Here is an 18379-nt window from a genome sequence, read left to right on the forward strand (position 1 = left end):
CTGTATTAAACACGCAAAGATCAAGCAAGTTGATCATTCGCTCGAGCATCCTCCCCCTAGCACAGGAAGACTGAGAACCTTTTCGGAATAAACATCCATATCATCTGATGCGAGGCAGGCCAACTAGCTGAATTATGGTATTCTGAAAAATTCTTGTGATGGTCACAGTTACATCAGACCTGCACAAGCCGATACCATGATGACACTTCTCTATGCTGATGTCATGTTGACTGCAGAAAACAAGCTTTAACTCCAGCACCAAACAGAAGAGTGGAACAACCAATTAGTGCAATACGGCCTGCACCTCAACAAAGACAGAATACACGACATTAGATCCTCGAGAAGATTGAACCAACCACGTTGACTGTTAAGATCTACCACGAGCAGAGAAATTTAAGTATCTTGCCTCAATCTCCGACAATGGCCGACTTGCTGACTTACATTAACGATACATGCAGCCTAGCAGAAGTGGCGATTGACAACGGGCGTTGGATGAAGGACCATCTGAAATCTAAGATCTACTGGACTGTTATCCATCCTGTCGCTCTCTGCGGCACCGAGTGTTAGCCAGCTACAAAGGTGGTAGAACGCTCACTGGCGGCAGACTTCTTTGCAGAGGACATCGCAAAACTGGTGTCACGAAACGACAAATGCCTAAATAGTTTGACGATTATGTGAAAAAAATAAGCACGAAATTTAAACTTTTAGTGATAAAATCATTTTGTTATGTCTATGTCTTTTTTGTTACAGCCCATTGGAGGTGGAAACAAGAGACAATAAAAGCTCACATTACCTTTATAGCAACAGGATAGATGACTCCTCCAACTTCAAAGCTTCCCTTTTTGAACTGCATTACTGATGTGTTGTTAATACATGTGCCCTCTGGGAAGATGAGAATAGGTGGATTGTGGGGGTCTGACACATGCTCTCGCAGCCTAACAAAGAAGGAAGATAAATTACATACCAAATACTTCAAAGAAAGACATCATTGGCATTAAAAAGCAGCAAAATCTCACCTTTTAGCCACAGCTTCACGGTCCTTCACCTCTGAACGTTCAAACCAGATGTGTGGTGATGCTCTTGCTAATGCTCTCTGAAGAACGCCCAAGAAACCACCATGCCTTTGTCCGATCTGAAATACGCAAGAGTTCTTATAATCCACAACTGAACCTTTAAGAAGAATTATGTCTCTGTATCAAGAAAAATGGGAATGTGGAAGAGATATGGTGATTACATTCTTCGACTTAGAAAAGGCATATGATAGCACACGAGAACAAAGGTATGGAAAAATATGAAGTAGAAAGTATTTTAAAAAGGAATGAATGAATGAATCCACGCAAGCAATAAACAATTTTGGGTAGGACAGAATGGTTTTGGAATGTAATTGTCTGGACAGACAGGGAAGTGTGCTATCACCATTCTTGTACAAAATGGTAATGGATGAATTTGTGAATCAAACAGACCGGGAAAAAATGAAGACAGAGGTGGTGATAACATAACACTGATGTAGGGAGCAAATGAAGAGGAACTACGAGGTCAAATGGACATGTTTAGCGAGTGCATTGATAATTACAGAATGAAAATAACAATGGAGAAAAGCAGACAATGGTGTTGACTAGAGGAAGATAGAAAATTAGGGGACAGGACCTTGAAATTATGCATAGCTGCAAGTACTTGAGAAGCAAATTAGTGCAAATTGGACAAGGAGATCAATAAAAAGTTACAAGATAAGAAATGCATTTTACCAGAGTGTGCGGAACTTCACCTAGGAGGACGTATCAAGGTTGTGTAAAGAGGATGTAGAAGATGGACTACTGCCCCAGACTTCGACAAAGACGAAAAAACAGAATAAAATCCAGGCCAGTGGAATAAAATGTATGATAGGAAAGACAAGACTGTACAGAATAACTAATTAAATCAGGAATAAAATCGGAGTGGAAAAGCTTTTTAACAGAACGGGAGAAATAAATCAAGATGTCTGGGATGTGTTAAGAGGATGAAAGAGGGAAGGATAAAACAGTTGAGGTGCAGCAATGGTGGCTGGATAAAGGAGGATGGAAAGATGCTACTAACATCCTGACCCTGCAGGAACTATAAAAAGGAAAGAGATAATCTCTCAATGGGGGGAGGGGAACAAAAATTTAACTTTTTAATATCCTAACCCTGCCTTGAACAAGTGCTGCTACTATTAATATTACTACTCTTAGAAGACATAACTTGCTATAATTGTGTGTTTAAAGAACAATGTTAACTAATTAAAGAGGTCGCACTACAGTATAGATTTGACAGTTTGAGCCTGTCTTCCATAAAAATACAGTACAGTCAAATCCCAAGTACTGTAAAATTTTCTCACAAGTATGTTCCCTATCTAGAATGTGCATATATAAAGAATTATTCTGTCTATAGGCTGATTTTTCATGAGTGCATGTATAGTTTCTTTGTTCATCCCTTCACTAATTCAGGTCACTCATTCATCAGATTTGTAACTTCCCTGTCAGTAGAAATAAATTGCTCACAGGGTGTCCATTACTGAAAACAGTAGTGAGTGCACCTGTATATTATTCCCAACCATGATCGAGGTTTCAATCATTGAAATGAGTGGACCCGCTGAAGAGCATGTAGAGACTATATCAGCAATGATCCACACCACGGTTTGACCATCCTAGATGCAGCACTGCATTACATCAAGCAGCAAACTGGAGCTACACCGGATGACACTATGCTCATTACAAATTGGCAAAATGCTGCTGCTCAAAAATGAGTCTATTTTGAAAAAGAAAGACTCTTGACAATTTCTTTTTTAATGTATGTATCTTTTAAACTTTGGTATGTTAGCCCATATCTAACAGGTATTGTATGTACTGTACTGTACTGTACTGTTTAAACATTTTTGTACTGAAATATTTACACATTTTATAGCATTTGACTTCTCATTTCCATGTAATCCAAGGTTTCTATAATTCGATGCAGCAGCAGCACCACCAATTAGCTCAAATAACAGAGTTTGAAAGTCTAGACTGATTTTTATATTTTCGTCTAATACTGAGCTGGGGTGGGAAGAAAAACAGAAATGTGTGGGAAATTTTTACAGCTGTTCATATTTTGAGAAAGACTCATCCATATATATAAAATACTTTCAATTCTGGTAATTATTAATAACACTAACTGCAAGTCATTGTTACCTGTTTTAACAAGTTACTATCTGAAGCTCTCGTCTACATTTTTAACACACTGAAGTCTGTGCCCAACCTTGACTTGGGACATTTAAAATGTTCGTTCATCTCAGGCTCAAGCGTATGTTGGAAACATTTCCTGTGTTGTCAGCTTGCATGTGTGACCAGAACTTGGGTTTTTGTTCACATGGATACATTCACTGGTCTTTTCTCTTTGATACTGTCAATTTTAGAAAATACAAATTCAGTGGCATCAAGCACCAAGATGTCCCCCACCCCACCCTCTCCTGTTTATCCCATCTAGACAGAAATTGAAGAAATTCGTTTCCACATGTTTTCATGTTATTCACTACTACTTATTCATAAATATGCGATGAATGCCCCTAGTTCTATATGAAAATGAAATTGAGGATACCACATAAAAGTTATCGGTATTTCCCATTACCTTTGTAAAGAAGTTTTATTTTCTAATTTGAATTTTTTTTGAATAAATATAGAAAATTTAAACATTGCTGTTGACAGTTTCTTACCTTTTGAAAGATAATCATTGTTTCAGAATATGGTAATGTTTTTTTTTTTTAGTATGCTCACAAAAATGTTTTACAACATGATTGGAAATAGTTCCAAAAAAGCCTGGATTTTTAGAACCAAGGAGTGATGAAAGGGCTGAGACTTCATATGTTAAAGGGGAGGGCTTGGAATGACAGCCCACCCTATAAAAAAAAAAATTAAAAAAAAAAAAAAAAAGCAAAATTAGTTTTCAAGTGCACCCACAACAGAAGTTCATTTGCATGGCTAGAGACTTCAATAATTTATATAAAAATTGCTTCAGATATTAACCCATAGCTTTACAAAGTAATCCCCTTTCAACGTTAAAAGTATTCCAACCATAACTGAAGTGTCTACTGAAAGTGAGAACAGAAAGACCAGACCTTTCACATCTCAACCAGTTAGGAGAAGAAAAGAGAGAGAGAACAATGAATTAAAACAATTTATACTTTCAAAATTTTCTCCTATCATATTTCCTAAAATTCTGAGTAAGAGATGAATTTTACATAAAATGAAGAATGAGTGAGAAAACTGACTAAGGTAACGAACAGAAAAATAACTTCTGCATCTTTCAATAGGACAAGAAACACATACATGGCTATAAATCTGCTTACCACAGTCTTGCAGTTCTTGCATATAAAAGAAAGTTTCAGTTCAGTCATAACAAAAGGTTGATGCTTCAATTCAAAAAATGCTCTAAATTCTAAAGGGAACAACAGTAAACAGCCTTTGCTTATTATTTCAAGGGACTGCCGAACCAAGGTGGTAAAGGCATGGTTCACCCTGGAGGGATGTGGGTTTTAGATTCATCAGGCAGTCGAAAATTTAGAAATGAGATTTCCATTTCTGAAGAGGTGCATGGTCTTGAATTTCACTCCTACACCAGAAATGAGAACCAATTTAATTCCAGAGAGCAAAGGCAGTCTGGCATAGAGCTAGTCACTACGTAAGTTATGAATAGTGGGAGCCTTCACTTTCCACTCCTCCAAGAGCCTTCAACATCGCCTGTACGGAGATGGCTTTGCATTTGTTTCTTACTTGAATTACTATTTTGACTTATATCGCAAATTTGCAACTGAATGTGTATTTTTACTTCAGAATTGAAAGTATTATAAAAAATATATATGAAATGATCAACAAAACTTCAGCTTTCAAGAACATGTGCGAGACTATTTAAAAAGCCCTCAGTATACAAGCACAAATTATGCATACTCTCCATGATGAGGGCTGCAACTTACACAATTTTGCAAATGGTACATAGGAATATCCCATGCTTCAAAATAAATTATCGGGGAGATAGTAATGATTATGAAATTTCCAAAGAAGAGAAATGTACTAGAGGTAACATGTGAGAAAGTACCTGGTGCAAAGAAGAGATATTTCTGAAACAAAACCTTTACATCAGAAAGGTATCTTGAAATGTTACATGATACTATCCAATCCAGACTACACTACAGTCCTGTATTCAATAACAAAACTTGTCTGGTATCTTTCTTTCTGAATGTCAGTAAATAGAAGCCTACTCATTACTGCAATTTAACGTTTTGTGATTTGGAGGATGGGCATTATGAAAACATCTAATATTCAAGTAAATCTAATGAGTGTTTTTGAAAGTAGGGATAATTATTTGAACAGGTAATTTATAATACCAGTTAGAACAGAGCTGGGATAATATTTATTAAAATGATATTAGCCATGCATGCAATAAAAAAAAAGGAATATACAACTTGTTGAAGAATTCATTTTCATCTTTCCACCACTTTGATTTATTTTACGTGAGTAAATTCCATGAAGAGAAGTTAAGTACAGTAGAATCCAGTTCATCCAGACTATGTATGTATTTCTTCATTATACTCTAACAAATTATTTTCAATCTAAGATAGATGATCTTTATAATTTACGAGAATTTAACTGATAAAATAAAAAATTCCTGAATTCTAAGATTATTCTGAATTGCCAAATATTCTGAATCACTTTGGAATTGAAGATTTGTTTTGTTGATGAAATGCTGTATGTAAAATAGATTTTAAAGTGCTAATTTTGATACATTTGTCTTTGAAAAATAGGCATTGGTAAAATGAACCTGAATTTACCTTAAACCAAATATTTCCTTTTTGGAAAAACCCCTTTGACTATTTTTTTTTTTTTCAGTGTGGGTATCTCGTTGGTAAAAGGAAGGTCATATAGATGATTCCCACAGGGAATATGAAATATTTGTCCTGAATGAGTAAATTTATAATACCAATTTAATGGTCCGTTATTGGACATTATAAATTTTCTAACTGACTTATTCTTGGTTGCCTGTGTTTTTGGAAGTGAGACAAAGTCTCTCAGAGTGCACTGGCACTGCTGGTGGCTTCAAGTAGCCTATGCAATGGCCTCCACGGTATGTACTAGCCATGCGTCTTGGTGGGTGTGCTAAATACCAACTGATGAGCCCAACTTAACACATAAGGGAAACGCAGGCAACCAAAAATGAGTTAGATGGAAAATTTATAATGTCCAATAACGGACCATTAAATTGGTATTATAAGCAAGGTCTCCCTTCCCTACTGGATAACTGAAATGATGTACAGTAAGTCTACTCTAACTGAAGTCAAACTTATAATGTATTGTATTAGCAAATATATTTTGCTTTGTATCATTTATAGTGTTGTAAAAGTATATAAAATGTGCAATCAGATTGATATTGGCCAAGAATGAATGGATGTAGAAGAACTGGGATTAATGAGGAGAGCCTTTCTATTTGAAGACTGCAGTGTATGAAGATTTAGAGATTGTCCTAGTCCTTTTGAGTTTGCATGTTCTTGCCACCTCTTTCTGTTGCTACCTCTTCATAAATTGATCTACCATTGTGTTAATTCTATTATGTGTTCATTTTCTCGTTATCTCTCTAGATATGACTTAACTGTGTTTATGACATTCACAAATTTTCCAGATTCTTTTTGTCATTTGAATCCAATCCTGTCGAGCCAGATCAATGGGGTTTTACGGCATAATTAATGAAGCTTTTTAATGTTTAAATTGATGCTATTATACCTTCTGTGTCCTTTGTTTAACATCATGACTTAAAACCATGCTTTTTTCTACTCTGATTAGTGAATGAACACTTGTGAAGCATTTTGAATTGGTAAGAATTGAACACTAATTTTTCCCTAATAAATTTATAACTTACGTGAGATTTATGTAAGATACCATATTCTTTTGAGTTTACGCCATGTGAAACAAAGTCTTCATGCAGTTTCTCTCATCTCATAACCTAAGAATACCATGTCTTAAGTTTTCAATCAATCAAATACTGGACAACTATTAACTAGTTCTATTACCAAGCTACTTTCTATTATCTATTTCATGCCACAACTATAAACACATAACATACCAGAGCGTAGCAGTTATCACAGGCCAACACTAGAACATCTATCGGTGATGTATGATTTGCTACACATATTCCATTCTTGGGCCGGTTCTCAGGATTATGGTATGTGATAACCGATGATAACGCACTGGATAACACTCCAAAACACATAATGGACACACGGTGATTCAGCCATCGCTTGAATGGTCCCTCGGGTACATAACCCACGATTCCCGTGCAAATTGTCAACCACATCACCTGCAAACAAGCCCCTACATCACCCACAGAACACCATAAGACAGCACAAGACATCACTACATGCATAGCAGCATGCGTCCCCAGTTCAGCACACCTTCAACTTAATACAGTTTATTGGAAAGAAATGTCTCTCCTCACAATTCATTATGTCTAGTAACAAAACAGGAGAATCAGCACAGGACATGATTGTACATTCCTAGCTCAGACAACACAATATATCACAAGACATCAAAGGACACCACATGTTGAGAAATACAGTTTAAGGTAGGCTATATGAAACTTCTTGCTGGTTCTAAATATTAACTAAAATCTTGGGAGTCAACAAAAACAATTTACAAAGTACTGTTAAAATGTAGTCATTAACACATTTGCAATTAATACCTTCTGTATCCTCTGTTTAACGTTATGACTTAAAACCGTGCTTTCTCTACTCTGATTACTGAACGAACACTTGTGAAGCATTATGAATATGATAATTGAAAGAATTGGCACTAATTTTTCCCTAAGTTAAATTTACAACTTATTAAGTAAGACTTCTGGAAGACTTCGGTAGATACCATAGGTTATAAGCATGTTTTGTTAATACTGTGGTATCAAAGAATAAAACAGTAAAACTTAGCCTGTGCTGCAGGTCAAAATATTCAAGACTTTTTTAACCTGCAGGTAGTTTAGTTTCTAACTCAAGTGAATAGTTCAAGCTATTCAGGTACATATAAAATCTTTATTAAGGATAGTAGACTGCATACCTACCTACAGAGCACATCTCCAAGCAACGGCATGGGACTACAGACACCATCCAAATGGTGGTTATTTCGAAGGTTAAAAAGCATGATTATCAGTTCCATATCAGAAGACGACTAAAATGCCTTGGTACATTATGACTGGAAAGTTTTGTATCTACCCAAGATTTTCACCAACTCCCTTCTCAACATGAACACATATTCACAAAGCACTTCTTCACACCGACCACAAACGATTCTTCCTACCCCCAACATTCCACAATTCGTGCACCAGATCCTAATGATATTCCACTTCTTGCAAGGACCCCGTACAAAAGCATATAACCTCCCATCAAACCTTCCTCAATTGTTGACTCACCAATGAAAATTGTGATTCTGTCGACAGTATGACTACATCTATAGGGGAAGTGTGATTGGCAACACACACACCAGTCTTTCTTGGGCAAAACTCTTTATTGTGAAATCTCAAGACTCCAGAGAGAGAGCGGAATAGGATACGGAAGGTTATGAGATATGCTCGTCTGTTGAGCCAACGCTTAATACACCCTTCAGGAAAGAAGCTCAGGATAGCTGTAGAAAACACCATCCAGCTAATCTGAAAATAAAGTTTGTTGTAAACTACACATCAATGCTGAAAAGAATAATTTACAATGAAACACTGGCACACTTTAAAAATAGTGGGGAAGATTTATCTAATTTTGAACACTTTGGTACTCTGATGAAATAATTTACCACAGAGCTAAATTAAATTAATTTTATACAAGGACTTCAGGTGTTAGAAGTTGTTTGATTATAAAACACTGAATGGCATATCATCTCAAATTCAGGATGTATGGTACATACTCAATCTTAACTTTTAGGCTATTATTAAGAGATTTCATCATATTTATTACCATGTTTACAAACATCTACCAATTTACACCGTTCACACACACACCTTTTTTCTGTAATCAATGCAGTTATGCAGAAGTTGTAGTAACATTTTTATTGAGTTGACTAAAAATGTAGTGAAATTTTTCATGGTGGTATACCTGTTCCCTGGTGCTTTAGTTTGTTTAGCGCTATTCCTTTTGAAATTGTATTACTAGAGTCCAATATTACACACTTATTAGACTATAATGTGGAAGTTTAGGTCAAGAAAAGGGATTGAAATCTACACATATGAAGAAATACTGAAATATGTAATGAAATTGACATGTTTATAGAAAATAAAAACTGAAAATGTTACCTGGACACAAACTGTAAGATTCAGATAATTCATACCCCATGATATAATTTTGTTCTTTGTGTAACACTAATTACGAGGATGCACATTAAGGGAAAAGTGAAGTTTATATTCGAAATCCATGCCACCGTACGGAGCGGAGGATCATTAATTGCATTATTAATTATTCAATTTGTTATTGTTAATTCATCACGATGTGCAGCCATCTTGATTCTTACGGCAGCATTCCCAATAGAAGCAAAGTCCCAGATAAGAGCGTTAACTGCCTATCCAACTTCAGCATAACTAGGTAATATTTTGCCCAATTGCAAATAAACTAAAGTCGTAGTACGCGTTTTCAACTGAACTTCCAGATAAATAAATAGATAAATAAATAGATAAAAATAGATAAATAAATAAATAAATAAATGTACAAACTGCCACAAATGTATACAGTAGAGTCTCGATTATCCGACTTAAACGGGACCTGGAGTACGTCGGATCACCGAAAATGTCGGATAATACGGAATAACTTTGAAAATGAACTAAAACAAACAGGAAGGCTATACTGTATTATGTACTATGTTTTACGGGACTCTATTTATCGACTTATTAATTCAATTGTACAGTAGATGCAGTACTCTTTTCTTACTACGTCTGTAGCCAGGTGCAGACGTCTTGGCTTGGGCTGCAAGAGTTTTGATGTCAGCATCTTGAAATTCAGCCCAGTCTCATCACAATTAAAAATCTGATCACCGGATAATCCTTCAGCAAGAATTATTTCTTGAAATTGTCTTAAATTTAGCTGACAGTTTTTCTCCACAGATATTAAGCTGCCCAATGCTGTACAGTTTTTTTCCACCGATCAAGCCACCCAGCACTGGCAGTAAAATTAGGATCCCTTTATTAAACTCCTTCTGGATATACACCGCCGTTTCTTGCAGAATGGGGCCAGATATTGACAAGCCCTTTTCCTGGTTTTTAGTGAACCAAAGAAATAGTGCTTCACTTTTTCGTACTCCATTTTTCATTGTTTTTTTTTTCTTTCTAATTTTCAGTACATCACTTGTTGCTCTGGTAGAGTACCACTTTTCAATTTATTCCCTCGTATGTTTCCAGTCTCCCACTGTAACACGTCGAACAGCATAATCTGAAGCCATTTTTTGGAGAGTTTCCCCTTTGTCCAGTCTTTTTAACCCACTCTACTTGTCTTCCACAGAAACAATCACTTTCTTACGTTTACTCGCTATACTCACGGAGGATATGATAACTATAACATCCGCACCCAACCAGTACTACACTGAACAATCCTACCGCATGACTGCCAGTGCTTGTCCCACAGTCGCACCCTCCACACCCCGTGTCCCAGAATTGCATACACCTAAAGTTCAAATTAAGACTACCAGTGTCGGATAACACGGAGTGTCGGATAAGCGAAGGTCGGTTGAGCGAGACTCTACTGTACTGTACTTTTATCTGCCTGTTGTAAACAGGCCTAAATCAACTTAATCTCACCTCACGAATAAACAAGAATTAATATTCTGTGTAGTCTGATTTGATGATGTATTTCTTTGAAGATACTGTTTTTAATGGTACTCTTAACAACTGCGACCAGACAATTTAGAAGATTTTATTACACTGAAGATTTTCCCCTAACTACAATTAATGTGGTACATCATGCCTGGATAAGAATACTTCATTGCTATTATGGAATAAAATCATACTAAGAGATCGTAGTGTCCAGTGTAGGGGGCAACACGTCCGCCTGTCACCCGGCGGCCCCAAGTTCGATTCCCGGCCGGGTCAGGGGTTTTTAATTGTAAATTAAAAATAACCCTGGCCTGGGAACTGGGTGTTTGTGTCGTCCTTAACGTTTCTTTCTTTCTTTCTTTCTTTCTTTCTTTCTTTCTTTCTTTCCTCACATTCAACACGCTACATTCCGCAATTCCAATTACACGCAGGTTCATATCACATGGTGCAAGTAGGGGCTAAAGATCTGTATAGGGTGATGCCCCGAACAAATAGCATTTTAAAAAGAGAGAGAGAGAGATCCTAGTAAAATCTATGGAAATACTTGTGTTTTTAGTTGTAAACATTAACACAGCATATACGATATTTTATATTTGCTAATAATAATAATCATATGGCCTCAGCTACCAGGTGCAGACATTTCAATTTGACACCATCTGGCTGTCTGCTCGTCAATTTCGATGTTCCGTTTTACTCTAGGCCCACCAGATGGCAGACTGGGCAAACCAAAACTATTTTGGGCGTCTATGGCCGAGATGTAATTAATTTTATCGGGTAAACACCAAATGTGTCACCAGATATCTTTTACATGCTGACATCGTATGACATGGAGTGTCGAATGGATTTTTTTTTTACACCCTTCAAAAATCTGACTTCCTCTGCCGGGTTTGAACCCGCTATCTTGGGAACCGGAGGCCGACACTACCACTGATCCCCAGAGGCTGTAATGTAAATGTTGAAAAACACTTATTTGAGTATGGCAGTCGAATGACATTGGCTTCAATTCTCATTTTAGATTAATAATAATGTCCAAATCTTTGGCTGAAAGATCATAATTAAGACCTTTGATTGAGAGGGTCCCGGGTTTGATTCCTGGCTAGCTGTGGAATTTTCCTGCGTATGATTAATTCTTGTGGCTTGGGGTTTGGGTGTTTGTGTTTGTCCCAATACTCTCCTCTTCAAATCCAGACAACACACCTCACTACCAGCCACCACAGAAAAGCACAATAGTTGATATAGCCCTGCAGATAGTGTTGACATCAGGAAGAGCATCCGACCGTAAAACAGGGCAAAACCTATATTGTCCATGAAACGGCAATACGTCGTATCCCACAATAGTTCAATTTTACAGGAGAGACAAAAAACATTGCAGGATTTCAATAGTACGTCCTAAATATATTATGAAACTGTTTTATTGATTCATTCTAGTCTAGTTTGAATGCTACACTGCCCAATTTACAATTTTCTCGAATGTTCGTGGGTTATGACATTTTGAATCAAACAATTTATAGAGAATGTGGGTTACGACGTTTTTCATGTTGTACTCTCCTACTTATTTACTGTTTTTAAACAAAATATAAACGCTAATAAGAGATAATTGAATATTCTAAACACATACTGCATAAAAAAGTGGATAAATAATAAAATTCTATTTAATTGAACATGAACTGATGTACTATATCCAAAATCTCTCAAGGTTACTATGTGAATATAATATTTAACCATACTGAATACTGAAAATTCCTTTCAAATAAGAGAATTAGTGTTATGTAAGTAGACTATTCATTGATCAACTAGCAAAATGACACGAAGTACAAATATACCTACAACTTCAGAAATTCGAGAACTTCGCACTGTTGCTTAAGGAAAGTGTTCATTCTAAGAGTTTTCTCTACTCAACAAGGGCAGAAACATTTTAAGACATTTACCTAGCCTGCACAATGAAAATAACAAGAGAACGTACATTACGAAACTAGTAGTAATCTTCTGTACCAGTACTTTTAAGTCAATCACTACACTTAATCATGAGGGAGTGAATCGTAGAAGGCATGGCAGTCTTTTGGAAGAAGCGATTTCAACTGCTGCAGGTGACGATACTTGTGGGAAGAAATTTTTCCATGGTTCGGTGTGAAGTGAAGGCCATTCCACTGGCGTTTTCATTTCTTTCTGTGTTGGGGTAATAATTGCCAGCCTTCTTCAAAATTAACTTTGTACTCAATATCCCCTGTTACCTTTCTCTGCCCGGGACTTATGCTCAGAAACTTGTAAAAAAAATTTAAAATGGCAATATTAGATATTTACTGGTAAGTGTTCAATTCGTAAGATCACATTGTTTAAATGTGCTAATGATATTTTTGTTTACCTGTGCAGGGGCTTCTGTGAATAATCAGCGAAAGCATCAAAGTTTATCCATTTGGCCTCATAAGGGAAAGGTTTCTTCCTTGCTTCTTGCGTGATAGTAATGTAATTGCTGGGTAGATGGTTTGGTCTTTTCACTTTTCGTTCTATTGTGCTGTGGACAGAATCATATTCCATTTGCGTGTGCCCCCTTCCCAGGAACTTTTGCATAATTGTCTGCCCATTAATAGCATGGTCTAGCAAAACTTTTGCTAAAATACTGTTCCTGTTCTGATATGTGCACCCATCACTATATATGATTATTTCCTTATCATGCGCACTGTGGCATTTGAGGTAATCAATAATCATAGTTGCAAATGTTAATGCTGACAAATCGGTATCTATTTTGCTGAACCAATTGCACACACAGTGGTGTGTAGTTAGGTTCAGAACTGTGAAGTTATGGCATGTTAATTTGGTTTTATAATAGAAAGCACTAGCCTGGATACATGGTGCAACCTTCACTGCCTCTAAGCGCATGGTAATTACAATGCACTGTTTCTATGCAGCAAGAGTTTTATGATCTTTTTCTTTCTGTACTCTATCTTTTATAATTTTGTGCTGGATCCAGTCTTCAGAAAGGTTACCTGCCTCATGATCAGCACACATGTCACACTGGTCCTTTTTCATTTTATGTAAGGACAGATTCTTTTCATGGAATACAGATGAAAATTTAGCTCTCTCTACTGGAATTCCATTGTCATGTTGCATTTTCTCATAGTACAATTCATACAGCCGGGCCAAGGAATCTATACTCTGCTCAAGAGATAATTTTGATGTATTACTCCTATTGTAATGCAAAGGAAGTTATGGCAAATCGTTTAAGAATTTATTTAAATGCTCCAGTTCTCTTTATGAGCTGTAGATCTGTCACTCTTCCTGTTCTTCACTGAGACTTCATTTGAAACATACGTTTCTGCTGAATTTTTATTCACCCAATTTCTCACAGAACGTTCTCTTAACCCTAACAAAGAAAGGAACATTTTCTTGTAGACAGGTTCCTGAGTACCATTCTTTAATTTCAAATAATTAAGGAAGGTAACACTTCTGAGATTCTTCAGATGTGTATCGCCGCTTTGGTACTAATGTCTTAACATTGTTTGCATCAAATAACTTTCACTGCTCCAAGACATTATTGACCAAAATTCTTGAAATATATAATTTCGCTCCTCCTCAGAAATGTCATCACACTTTCCTTCTGCACATTTTCTACATGATTCAGAGTTGGCTCTATCGCCTAACATTCTTTCATTTATGGGTTGGTCCTGTACAAAATTAATCTCTTCAATCGTATAAGCTATGTATCTCTTCCCTTCCATTCGTAGTCTTTTCTTTAAATTTCTACTCCAGCACTTGCTATTACCCCTCTTTTTTTTTCTTTTTTTAAGAAGTATCACGTGGGGAAGGATGAAATTCTGTATCTGAAGGCATATCTAAAGCATCTTGGATTAGCTGCTATGACAGAAATGTTGGTGCCTGTAGCAGAATTTTATTCTTCCCTAGGTTCTTCCAATTCCATGAGTGCCCCTGCAATATCAGCAGCTAAAGCAGAATGTGCAGTAATGCTGGAATTATTGCAATTATTTACAGTTTGTTTGGAACCGTAAAAATCGCTTCATTTCGCTAGAGGAATCAAGAACTGGAATGCCACTCATCTGAATTAAATCAAGCAACTCCCTATCATCTGCTTCAGAGGCGCGCAGCTGTGAGCTTGCATCCGGGAGATAGTAGGTTCGAATCCCACTATCGGCAGCCCTGAAGATGGTTTTCCGTGGTTTCCCATTTTCACACCAGGCAAATGCTGGGGCTGTACCCTAATTAAGGCCACGGCCGCTTCCTTCCAACTCCTAGGCCTTTCCTATCCCATCGTCGCCATAAGACCTATCTGTGTCGGTGCGACGTAAAGCCCCTAGCAAAAAAAAAAAATCATCTGCTTCCAGAACAAATATGATTTTCTGGATATGATATTGTATTACTGCTACTAGCCAAACCATTTGTAATAGGCAACTGAATCAGTACTTTCTCAGGGACTTCAAGCATATTACACTGTGTTTGATTCACAGGCCTAAAGTTTTCAGGTATTGATATAGGTTCACAATCTGTCTTATTACGATCTAAGTAGTTTCATATGTGATCACGAGCGGCTTACTACAAAATATCTATGAAAACAAACAAAACGGATGCCTGCAATTCGTCGTAACCCTCACATCTGTGGGATAAGACATTTTGTCACGCATTGAAAATATTATCGGGGATACAACATTTTGTTTTCCTTAAAAATAAAATAGAAATATTTATCTGAGGGATATGATAATTTTACTGAAGGTGTAAACATAACCCACAAGCCTGAAAATGGCAAAATTTCAATTTCGCTTAATATGAGGGTTATGACATATTGCCGTTTCATGGACGATATGTGCAACGGTTCACACCCACGACCCCACAGCTGTGGAAAAAGTGGTAGAAATTATTATTATTATCATCATCATCATCATCATCATCATCATCATCATCCAATACAAATGAACCCTATTTTACAAAGTATTTTAAGGTTATAGTTGAAACATGCATACATAGATGGTGATTTACAAAACCAGTTTAGGAAATATGCGATGAATGAAAATTAGGAAATGTTTGTAGTAGAATTTCTGTTTGGAAATATGATATAGTGGTTGTGAAAGTTGAATATTACAGTAGTTCAAATGAGAGTCCAAATCAAATCTTGCTCTTGCAAACACAAGACAATAAAATATTAAATGATCACCTGTGAGTAGACCCACAAAAGCAAGAATAGTTACCTGTCAAAATAATTTTAAAATGTTCAAAATATGATTTGAAATTTCCATGGCCTGACCAATTGTGTTAACTCAAAATTTGGCACCAAAAGTTTGCACTGAAGTCTGTTGTAAACTGTGAGAAAATGTAGTCTTCTAGTAACAGATATATTTGAAGCAGAGGTCCAAAGGAGGTTCCACTGATTCAAAATATGTTCTCTGATTTATCTTGCGAAAGTGTTATATGACTTCCAGATTTGATTGAGCAGCAGCTTTTGTTAGTTGATCAGATCTCATTTCCAGTGGATCCATTGTGTCCACGAATCCAGGAAATCCAGTTATGACAGTTTTATTGAGGTATAGTTCTAATAGCAACTGTTAATGGGTTCATATTTCTTGTCTACAGACTTCAATGCAACTTGCGAGTCGCTGAGTATTTGGACCCTTTTGTTGCTGTAGTCATGGCACATTTAGGGGCTAGTAGTTCTGTTTGAAAGACCAAACAGCAAGAGGATAGTTTATACTGCGCTGTAAAAACTTCAGTTTAGTTTTCATAGACTACGAAAGCACACGCAATAAGGTCCTTACCATCATTGCTTGATGTCCAAGAGCCATCAGTATAAATGATGCATTTGTTACAGAGAATCTTCTTGAAAAATCTTGGATGACCAGACTGTAAAAAGTGGCATTGTTGTTCTATAACAGTACTGATGATAGGCTCAGGTGATTGCCTGTTTTTCTCAAGTAATGTCAGGTCGGCTAGTACAATTTCAGTCAAAAAGAGCGGCTCAATTCCAGAAATAATAAGTGCTGCATTGGTAGAAGTTGTCCGGTAAGCTTGCAAGCCCTTTCTAAATGAAGTTTTTATTTTATTTTATTTTATTTTATTTTATTTTAGAGTCTATCTTTTCAATACAATTTTTTTATTTTGTTGCACAAAAAATTACATTATTATGTCTTAGCGGGACATGTTTCGCCTATATTTTTAGGCATCTTCAGCCGCTGTTCCTACACTCTAAGATAAAAACAGCCAGGATCCTGGGTATTTGTTTACTCATAAAATACTTAAAATTGTCAAGCTAACATGGATTCTTTTAAATAAAATAAGTTTTTGTGTAAATATGTGGTCTGTGGAAACATCCAGCTGATTTTTATTTTGACTGGTGAAATGTGCTATATAAAAAACATTTGGATTACATACAATTATTTAGTTTAAAAAAGTGAGTACACTTGTTGAACATTTGACAGAAAAACCTAATTGTTATGCTTTATAACTTTTAAATGTCATTAGTTGGTTTGAATTAATCAGTCTTTAATATCAGGGGCAGTGCGTGGTATTGTTGCAGTGTTGCACAACTCCCAATAATTTTGCACTTCATTTGTCATCTTTGTTTCTGATGTTTTAGTTTAATAAAAATAACAAATTTGAAAATGTGTTAAAATCATCCATTTATGGCCGTTCATTGTACTAATGCTTCGTAACGGACCAATAAATGCTGCCGGCTTTGAATCAAAACTCAGGGGGTTTGCTTCCCTACGACAATTCCCTAGCGGACAACGCGGTGCAATGTACCTCAGCAGGGACGAGCATGTATAGCATAAAGTAGCAAGCTCGCCAGTATCGGTCTCGGGGAGTTGCACGAGACCAGCAAGTCCCCTATCGAGAAACGTTTTCAAATGTCCCCGTTAGATTGCGCCACTCAGCAGAGATTAATTCATTCCTACTTTCTCTCCTCTCGCACAGGTTATTTCATTTCCATTTTTTTGCTTTACGTTACATCGACGCAGATATGTCTTATGGTTACGATGGGATAGGAAAGGGCTAGGAGTCTGAAGCAACCGCGGCTTTAATTAAGGCACAGCCACGGCATTTGCCTGGTGTGAAAATGGGAAACCGCAGGGCTTCCGACAGTGGTGTTCGAACCCACTAACCCCCCAATGCAAGCTCACAGCTACGCGACCCTAACCGCATGGCCAACTTGCTGGGTGATTTCTTTTCCACACCATGCCAGACCACCCGCAATATTACCAACATCTTGCTTCAATGAAAAACAGGAGGGCAAATTTTCAATTCAAGTGAGACAAAAGTAACTGCCAAGCTGAGTGGCACAAACGGTTGAGGCACTGGCCTTCTGACCCCAACGTGAAAGGTTCGATCCTGGCAGAGTTCGGTAGTATTTGAAGGTGCTCAAATACGTTAGCCTCATGTCAGTAGGTTTACCGGCTTGTAAATGAACTCCCGCGGGACTAAACTCTGGCACCTCCGTAAACCGTAAAAAAAAAAAAAAAGTCGTTAGTGGGACGTAAAGCTAAAAATATTATTAATAAGAGTAACTATAGTTACAGTGTATAATTAGCCTCTTATTTCATGGTTTGTAATTGCCAGATATATTTCAGTT

At 36.8% G+C, this 18379-nt stretch overlaps 1 protein-coding gene across 3 annotated transcripts in view; it reads right to left on the reverse strand.

Annotated features, from left to right (window-relative positions):
* The window catches only part of Gpat4 (Glycerol-3-phosphate acyltransferase 4), a 241186-nt gene that overhangs the window by 36415 nt on the left and 186392 nt on the right, over window positions 1-18379 (reverse strand). Inside the window, exons 5-8 of one of the 3 annotated variants that reach the window (XM_067152375.2) lie at window positions 8434-8670; window positions 7102-7335; window positions 1017-1132; window positions 794-935 (exon numbers count right to left, since the gene is read on the reverse strand). In XM_067152375.2, the coding sequence (XP_067008476.1) occupies window positions 794-935; window positions 1017-1132; window positions 7102-7335; window positions 8434-8670 (729 nt within the window). The remainder of the gene's footprint in view (window positions 1-793; window positions 936-1016; window positions 1133-7101; window positions 7336-8433; window positions 8671-18379) is intronic. The other 2 variants (XM_067152376.2, XM_067152377.2) reach the window with 2 other exon arrangements.

This window comes from Anabrus simplex, chromosome 8 (assembly GCF_040414725.1).
Source record: "Anabrus simplex isolate iqAnaSimp1 chromosome 8, ASM4041472v1, whole genome shotgun sequence".
Taxonomy (NCBI): domain Eukaryota; kingdom Metazoa; phylum Arthropoda; class Insecta; order Orthoptera; family Tettigoniidae; genus Anabrus; species Anabrus simplex.